The sequence below is a fragment of the Trachypithecus francoisi genome, unplaced genomic scaffold (assembly GCF_009764315.1).
Source record: "Trachypithecus francoisi isolate TF-2019V2 unplaced genomic scaffold, Tfra_2.0 Lachesis_group8, whole genome shotgun sequence".
NCBI lineage: Eukaryota > Metazoa > Chordata > Mammalia > Primates > Cercopithecidae > Trachypithecus > Trachypithecus francoisi.
The window spans coordinates 69,044,783-69,054,047 of record NW_022681473.1 but is presented as its reverse complement, the minus strand read 5'-3'; the positions used below and the strand labels follow the sequence as shown (position 1 = coordinate 69,054,047).

The 9,265-nt window shown below is 45.1% G+C and overlaps 1 protein-coding gene across 4 annotated transcripts in view; it reads left to right on the top strand.

Moving 5' to 3' along the window:
- Window positions 1-4,562: 4,562 nt before the first annotated feature.
- The window catches only part of ALG8 (ALG8 alpha-1,3-glucosyltransferase), a 38,325-nt gene continuing 33,622 nt past the window's right edge, over window positions 4,563-9,265 (top strand). Inside the window, exon 1 of one of the 4 annotated variants that reach the window (XM_033204321.1) lies at window positions 4,563-4,729. In XM_033204321.1, coding sequence (XP_033060212.1) covers window positions 4,635-4,729 — 95 coding nt within the window. In that variant the 5' untranslated portion in view covers window positions 4,563-4,634. Of the gene's footprint in view, window positions 4,797-4,824; window positions 5,512-9,265 lie in introns of those variants that run through there. The other 3 variants (XM_033204323.1, XM_033204324.1, XM_033204322.1) reach the window with 3 other exon arrangements.

The following is a 9,265-nucleotide window of genomic DNA, read 5'->3' as shown; positions in this document are numbered from 1 at the left end:
AGCATATCTGTTGTGTCAGCTGCTATGTGGGTTGCTGCTACTACAATAATGAATAAAACAGAAAAGGTCCCTGTCCTCATGGAGTGACTAACTAGTGAGATAATTAGATAATCACACACATAGTATAATTGCATCCAGCTGACAGGTGCCCAGGGTAGGATAAGGGGAGGTTGGGGAAGGTTGTCTTGGGGAAGCAGTGCTTGCTATAAGAGCTAAAGGATGAAGAGCTAACTAGCCTAAAGGGAGAAGGAAGAACATTACAGAGGGAAGGTCGTGTATAAAGGGCAGTGACAGGAGGGAACATGGCATGTACCAAAGGCTGAAAGCAGGTCATTGTGCCTAGAGTGGCAAAGGTGGGTGAAGAGGAAGGCATGAATGTGAGAGACAACTAGGAGGTTAAATAGACAGGACCTGGCAAGAGCAGTGAGAAATACTTTTGCTGGAAGACGAGGCAACCTGACCAACTGTGGCTTAAACACCTAAGGGTGGTGTGGGCATGTGTGAACCGGACCCAATAGTACCTTAGTTTTTTTTTTTGGACAAAGATAGAAATTGACCCTTCTAGTCTTAAAGCTGGAAAGTTATATTTATCTGAGTTCCTTCCTCAGGAAATGACCTTCAGGTCTCTCAAAAAAAAAGTATCAAAGAACTGAAACTCAACAGATCACAGCATCCAGACAATGAGATGCCAAGCCCCTCATTCATCATGATTGCTTCCTTATTCCTCCCTAGTTCCTTTTTTTTTTTTTTTTAATACATTATTACATTCCTTTCCTGCTATATAAACCTAGTTTCAGTCAGTCAGGGACCCAAGTTTGAGATTTATCTCCCATCTGTTTCTCTGCAGCACCTGATTAAAGCCTTATTCCTTGGCAATAATTATCTCAGTGATTGGCTTTCTGTGAAGCAAGCAACAGGAACTAGATCGGAACCCCTGGTGTTTTGGTAACACGTGTGTGTGTGTGTGTGTGTGTGTGTGTGTTCTCACATAGTAAGTCTGGAGGTAGAGGGATTTGTTTATTAGCTCAGTGATGCCAGGGTCAGCATGAGGCAGTTTTTCCTTACAGCTGAGTCTAGCTTTATGCCTCATGTTCAAGTCTAAAGCAGAAAGAATGAGAAAAGGGGTACAATTCATGACAACTGTCTCTACCATTTATTGTTAGAACTCAGAAAATTCACTAGAAATGAAGTTAGGGAAAAAAACCTCAGAAAAATAAGATTCCTGTTTATTGTTGGATAACATTGTTTCACACATATATCAAACAGGTTGAAAAAATAAGATTTGTTGTTTTTGCATTTATTTATTTTTGAGACAGAGTCTTACTCTGTCACCCAGGCTGCAGTGCAATGATCTCTGCTCACTGCAACCTCTGCCTCCTGAGTTCAAGCAATTCTCATGCTTCAGCCTCCCATGTAGCTGGGATTACAGGCACCCGCCACCATGCCTGGCTAATTTTTATATTTTCAGTAGAAACGGGTTTTCACCATGTTTGCTAGGCTGGTCTCAAACCCCTGACCTCAGGTGATCCACCTGCCTAGGCCTACCAAAGTGCTGGGATCATAGCATGAGCCACCATGCCTGGCCTGTTTTTGCTTTTTTTGAGACAGTCTCACTCTGTCGCCCAGGCTGGAGTACACTGGTGTGATCTCGGCTCACTGCAACCTCTGCCTCCCAGGTTCCAGCAATTCTCCTGCCTCAGCCTCCTGAGTAGCTGGGACTATAGGTCCCGCCACCATGCCCGGCTAATTTTTGTATTTTTAGTAGAGATGGAGTTTCACCATCTTGCCCAGGCTGGCCTTGAACTCCTGACCTCAGGTGATGCACCCACCTAAGCCTCTCAAAGTGCTGGGCTTACAGCCATGAACCACCTCACCTGATCTATTTTTGCATTTTTTAATGCATTTGTTTGTTTTTCTTCCTCCTTTGAGATTCTAATGAAGGTCACACTACAAGTAAAGTCAGAAGTTGGGTGAAGAACACTCTGAAAGCTGTTTTGGTCATCCAAGATTGTTAAAAATGCCTGACCTCTAAAAATATGTACAAAGATATAAAGTAGAAACAAAAAATATAGACCAATTTTCCTTTTAAAAAATGCTTTTGGCTGGGTGTGGTGGCTCACGCCTGTAATCCCAGCACTTTGGGAAGGCCAAGGCAGGTGGATCATGAGGTCAGGAGTTCAAGACTAGCCTGGCCAACATGGTGAAACCCCATCTCTCCTAAAAATACAAAAATTAGCCGAGTGTGGTGGCATGCGCCTGTAACCCCAGCTACTTGGGAGGCTGAGGCAGAGAATTGCTTAAACCCAGGAGGCAGAGGCTGCAGAGAGCCGAGATTGTGCCACTACACTCCAGGCAATAGAGTGAGACTCCATCTCCAAGAAAAAAAAAAATGCTTTGAAGAAAAAATGCAAGGCCTTGGAAGTTTTGGTTCTTTTTTCCTCTCCTGTTACAGATTCACATTACAGTTTTGGATGGGTGGTAGAAAGTGCATGTCACCTTCGGTGGCACTGTCTGCAGTGGGTGGGCCTCTCTACTGGTAGGTGACCACCTTTAGATACTGAGACAGCAAGTATGAGTAGCCTTCTTTTAACTTTTCCTTTTTTGCTGTCTGGTCATCCTCATTGGTCTTCTGCTTCTCGGTGTCAAGATCATCTTCATCATCATCTTCAGCTGCCCATTTGACCGTAGCTATTACAGGAAAGTAATCGATTGTAAGGATGGAAGGAGGTTGGAGTGATGTGAGGAAGGGGCCAAGGAATACAGGCAACTTCTAAAAGCTGAAAAAGGCAAGAAAAACCATCTCCCTGCAGAGCCTCTGGAAGCAACCGATCCAAGTGACACCTTGACTTTAGCCCAGTGAGACTGATTTTAAATTTCTGGTTTACAGAACTGTAAGAGAATAAATTTGTGTTGTTCTAAGCTACTAAGTTTATGGTAATTTGTTACAGCAGAAATAGAAAATTAATGCAAAGTGCTTTTAAAACATCTAAGTAGCTGGGCATGGTGGCACACAACTGTAATCCCAATACTTTGGGAGGCTAAGGCAGGAATATCACTTGAGCCCAGGAGTTTGAGACCAGCAAGGACAACATAGGGAGATGCCACCTCTACACACACACACACACACACACACACACACACACGTTGCCACATCCCTGTGGTCCCAGTTACTCAAGAGGCTGAGGTGGGGAGGTCTGCTTGAGCCCAGGAGGTCAAGGTGGCAGTGATCTGTGTTTGCACTATTGCCCTCCAACCTGGGCCACAGAATGAGACCGTCTCTCAAAAACAAAACGAAAACATCTACGTGAGGTCAGGTAGCCAACTGGAGATCAGGGTCTGGAAGTGAGAGGAGTGCTGAGCTATAAATCTGTGCATCATATTCACATGGGCGGCGGTTGAAGCTGTGGGAGGGCATAAACTCATATTAGGGAGGTGACACTGTCACCTACTTGCTGTGCATCTTTCAGCAAGATAATTAACTGATCTGACACATTATTGAGCATTTATTCTGTCCTGGAATCATATCCTCACAACCACTTTATGAGGCTGAAACTTTTTTTGAGACGGAGTTTCGCTCTGGTCTCCCAGGCTGGAGTGCAATGGCGCCATCTCAGCTCACTGCAACCTCTGCCTCCCCGGTTCAAGCGATTCTCTAGCTTCAGCCTCTTGAGTAAGTGGAATTACAGGCGCCCGCCACCATGCTAGGCTAATTTTTAAAAAAATTTTTAATTAAATGTTGGCCAGGCTGATCTCAAACTCCTGAACTCAGGTGATTCGCCCGCCTCGGCCTCCCAGTGTTGGGATTACAGGTGTGAGCACCGCGTCTGGCCAGAAACCATTTTTATCTATTTTCAAAAAAATAATAATAATAAAAATAAAGAAAAAAGAAACTGAGGTTTAGAGAATTTGTCCAAGATCACACAGTAAAATAATGAGACAAGTCTAATTCCATTGCATGTGCCTCAGTCTTTACGAAATCTGCGACTTCGTTGGGCCTACTGAATCAGAATCTGAATTTTAACATGAACCGTAGGTTATTTGTACATTAAACGTTAGGACTAGCCTCTACCCTGCTTCCAGAATGGGTTACGCTCAAGGAGGAGCTGAGCCAAGAGCCTCGCTCAGAGTTCTAAAAACAATGTTTCTCACCTCTGTATCTTTGCACATGCCATTCTCTAGCTGGATTTAATACTCCGGTGCAGGCATCCAGGTTAGGAGCCCCCGCAGTTCTCTATGGTACTTTTATCTACTGTAACTCTAGGGCAACAATCCTGGCTTCTCCACTAGTGCGTGCACGTCTCTAGCGTTTTTTTTTTTTCCTCACCTAAGTATCCCCAATACTACACAGTGACGACCCAGACCAAACGACCACTCTTTCTATGCAAGTATGAACCAGACGATAAAACTTAAAAGTGGGTACAAAGGCCAATGCAAAAACCCTTCCTGCCCGGGGTGAAACGCGGCTGTAAAGAAAAAGTGGGCGGGAGGTTTAAATAGCTGACTGCAGTCCTCTGACTGGCTGCGCGGCTCGCCGCATGCGCGCAGCTCGCGGGCTCCGCTTCAGAGGGCCTTCTCCGCATGCGCGGGATCCCGGATGTGGATCAAGTTGGTAGGAAGCGTGCGGTGCCGCAGCAATGGCGGCGCTCACAATTGCCGCGGGTACTGGCAATTGGTTTTCGGCTTTGGCGCTCGGGGTGACTCTCCTCAAATGCCTTCTCATCCCCACCTAGTAAGGGACTCGCACGGCCAGGGGCTGGGCGGGGAGGCCTCGCGGTCGGTCAGGGCGGGAGAGAGAGGTGTGGATATCCCTAGGTATAAAGAGAAGGAACTTCAGGTCGTGTTTGTCGCTATCCTGCCTTTGCTAAGCTTTCCGTTTCGCCATTTGTTACTTGACTTAGCCTCAGCTGGCTAGGTTCAGACCTGGCGCTGTCGGATTTGGAACAAGTCACTTTAATGTTTCTGAACCTCAGGGTCCTCATCCTTAATATGCATTTAAGAACCTTTCGAACAGCCATTCAGCCAGTATTAACAGGTGCCTGAGGTGCCAGGTACCCTTCTAACTCCCGGGAGATGCGGTGGTGAGCAAGACATTACTGGTCCTTGCCCTCGAAGTTGGTGGGTGGAACTAGACAAACAGGAACGTTTCAGATTGTGATAAAGGAAATAGAGGGTTACTAAGTGGCTGGGCGCTACTCCTTTAGAAGGTGATGTTTGAGTTGAAATTCAAAAAATGAAAAAGAATAAGTGATGTGGAAAGCAGTTGAGGTATAGTAAAGAGTAAGTTCAATGGCCCTGTGGCAGGAAAGAAGTCAGAGCATTCTAGGAACACAAAGTGCCTCTTGTGGCTGCAGAGCATTGAGGAAGAGGAGTGGCAAAGGGTGGGGTGCCCAGGGGACAGATAGCACAAGGTTTCGAAGACCACAGTTAGACTGCTGTGTAAAAAATGGATGTAGGGCCAAGACTGAAAGCATGGAAACCAAGAAGCAACCATCAAATGGTGGTGTGTATACAGTAGGTACTCAATATTTGTTAATATTAGCTTCCACCCTCCCTTCATCCTTCCTCTTTTTTCTTTTTCTCCCTCATCCCTTTTCTCCTTTCCCTCCCACTTCCTAGTTTAGGGTTTGTTTTATTAGTATCCTTTGATTCAGGCTCTTGGTGATTTCTTGTTGAGTATGGGAGAGTCATATGTATTGAATATAAGTCCATACTGATGTGTATATGTAATCATATAAGTGGAATGTGTATGTAGATTCAGTAAAATGATTAACTGTAGGTCTGTGCATTAAGAAGATATTTCTTGCTTTAGTTGCCTCAGGCTAGAAATGTATCCTCAGAGTTGTTTTTTTTGTTTGTTTGTTATTATTTTGTTTTTGAGACAGGCTTGTCCCACCTTGTCACCCAGGCTGGAGTACAGTGGCACGATCTCAGCTTACTGCAACCTCTGCCTCCTGGGTTCAAATGATTCTCCTGCCTCAGCCTCCTGAGTACCTGGGATTACAGGCGTGCACCACTGTGCCAGGCTAATTTTTGTATTTTTAGTAGAGATGGGGTTTCACCATGATGGCCGGGGGCTGGTCTCAAACTCCTGACCTCAAGTGGTCCACCTGCCTCAGCCTCCCATAATGTTGGGATTACAGGCGTGAGCCACCATGCCTGGCCAGAGTTGTTATTTTGAATACTGCTCTTGGTCCAGGTTAAGAATGTATATAGCACTCACTTTGGCAGCACATGTACAGGAATACCTCATTTTTTGCACTTTGCTTTATTGCACTTCACAGATACTGCATTTTCATTTTTTTTTTTTTTTTTACAAATTGAAGGCTGTGGTAACTCTCCATTGAGCAACTCTATCAACGCCATTTTTCTAACATCATGTGCTCATTTTGTGTCTGTGTAACATTTTGGTAAATCTTGAAATAGTTCACATTTTTTCATTACTATTATATTTGTTATGATGATCTGTAATCAGTGATCTTTGATATTTCTATTCTGATTGCTTTGGGGCAACACTATGGTGAATTTAATAAATGCTGTGTGTTCCGACTGCTCTACCAACCAGCTGTTCCACCATCTCTCTCCCTGTCCTCAGGCCTCCCTATTGACTGAGATACAATAATAAAGTTAGGCCAATTAATAGCCCTACAGTGGCCTCTAAGTTTTCAAGTGAGAGGAAGAGTCACATATCTGTGACTTTAAATCAAAAGCTCGAAATGATTGAGCTTGATGAGGAAGGCATCCTGAAAGCCAAGACAGGCTGAAAGTTAGGCCCATTGTGCCAAACAGCCAAGTTGTGAGTGCAGAGGAAAAGTTCTTGAAGGAAACTAAAAGTGCTACTCCAGTGAATACACAAGTGTTAAGAAAGTGAAACAATCTTGATGATATGGAGAACATTTTAGTGGTCTGGATAGATCAAACCAGCCATAACATTCCCTTAACCAAAACCTTATCTACATCAAGGCCCTAACGCTTCAATTCTTTGAAGCCTAAGGGAGGTAAGGAAGTTGCAGAAGAAAATTTGGAAGCTAGCAGAGGTGGGTTCATGAGGTTTAAGAAAAGAAGCCATCGACTGGGCACGGTGGCTCATGCCTGTAATCCTAGCACTTTGGGAGGCCAAGATGGGCGGATCACCAGAGGACCAACATGGAGAAACCCCGTCTCTACTAAAAATACAAAATTAGCCGGGTGTGGTGGAGCATGCCTGTAATCCCAGCTACTCGGGAGGCTGAGGCAGGAGAATCACTTGAACCCGGAGGTTGCAGTGAGCTGAGATCGCGCTATTGCACTCCAGCCTGGACAACAAGAGCGAAACTCCATCTCAAAAAAAAGAAAGAAAAGAAGCCATCTCCATAATAAAGTACAGGGTGAAGCAGCAAGTGTTGATGCAGAAGCTGCAGTAAGTTTTCTAGATCTAGCTAAGATCACTGATTAAGGTGGCTACACTAAACAATAGATTTTCAAGGTAGAAGAAACAGACTTACATTGGAAGATGCCATCTGGGACATCTAGTTGAAACCAGTTCTCATTTACTGTTCTGAAAATCTGATGGCCCTTAAGACTTATGCTGAATCTACTCTGCCTATGCACTATAAATGGAACAACAAAGCCCTGGATGGCAGCACATCTATTTACAGCATGGTTTACTGAGTAAGCCCACTGTTGAGACCTACTGCTCAGAAACCAATTTTTTTTTTTTTTCTAGAGACACAGTCTTGCTCTTATCTCCCAGGGTGAAGTACAGTGGCACCATCATGGCGCACTGCAGCCTTAATCTCCTGCACTTGAGCAATCCTCCTCCCTCAGCCTCCCGAATAGCTGGAACGAAGACAGATGCCACCATGCCCAGCTAATTTTTTTTCTCTATTATCTGTCTGTCATCTATCTATGTGTGTGTGTTTTGGTTTGGTTTGTTTGTTGTTGTTGTTGTTGTTCTTTTTGGTAGAGACAAGGTGTCACTGTGTTACCAGGCTGATCTCAAACTCCTGGGCTCAAGTGAGCCCTTCCAAAGTGCTGGGATTACAGACCTGAGCCACCTCATTGGTCAATATTTTTCCTTTTTCTTTTCTTTTTTGAGGCAGGATTTCACTTTGTCAGGCTGGAGTGCACTGGTGTGATCTCAGCTCACTGCTGCCTCTACCTCCTGGGCTCAAACAATCCTCCCATCTCAGCTTCCCAAGTAATTTGAACTACAGGTGTACACCACTATGCCCAGCTAACTTTTTGTATTTTTTGCAGAGATAGGGCTTCACCAGCTTCCCCAGGCTGGTCTCAAATTCCTGACCTCAAGTGATCCACCTGTCTTGGCCTCCCAAAGTGCTAGGATTACAGACATGAGCCACCACACCCAGCCATTATTTTTCTTTTTTTTTCTTATTTATTTATTTTTGAGATGGAGTTTCGCTCTGTTTCCCACACTGGAGTGTAGTGGCACGATCTCAGCTCACTGCAACCTCAGCTTCCCGGGTTCAAGCAATTCTCCTGCCTCAGCCACCCAAGTAGCTGGGGTTACAGGTGCACACTATCATGCCCTGCTAATTTTTATATTTTTAGTAGAGATGGGGTTTTGCCATGTTGGCCAGGCTGGTCTTGAACTCCTGGCCTCAAGTGATCTGCTCTCTTTGACCTCCCAGAGTGCTGGGACTACAGGCATGAGCACCATGCCTGGCCTTTTTTTAAAATTTATTTTTGGAGAGATGGAGTCATTGCGTTGCCCAGGACAGCCTGGAATTCCTAGGCTTAAGCGATCCTCCTACCTTTGCTTCCCAAAGTTCTGGGATTATAGACATGAGCCACTGTGCCCAGCCTTAATGTTGTTTTCATGGCTGCTGATGTAATATCTATTCTGCAGCCAGTTGACTAGTTGCTTTTTTTTTTTTGAAACAGGGTCTCACTCTGCCACTCAGGCTGGAGTGCAGTGGCATGATCTCAGCTCACTGCAACCTCCACCTTTCGGGCTCAAGCAGTCCTCCTACCTCAGCCTACCAAGTAGCTGGGACTTAAGGTGTGTGCTACCATACCCTGCTAATTTTTGTATTTTTAGTAGAGATGGGTTTTCGCAATGTTGCCCAGGCTGTTCTTGAACTCCTGTGCTCAAGCGATCTGCCTGCCATGGCCTCCCAAAGTGCTGGGATTATAAGCATGAGCCACCATGCCCAATCAGTTTTGACTTTTAAGTCTTGTTATTTAAGGCTCAAGCCTGTAATCCCAGCACTTTGGGAGGCCGAGACGGGCGGATCACAAGGTCAGGAGATCGAGACCATCTTGG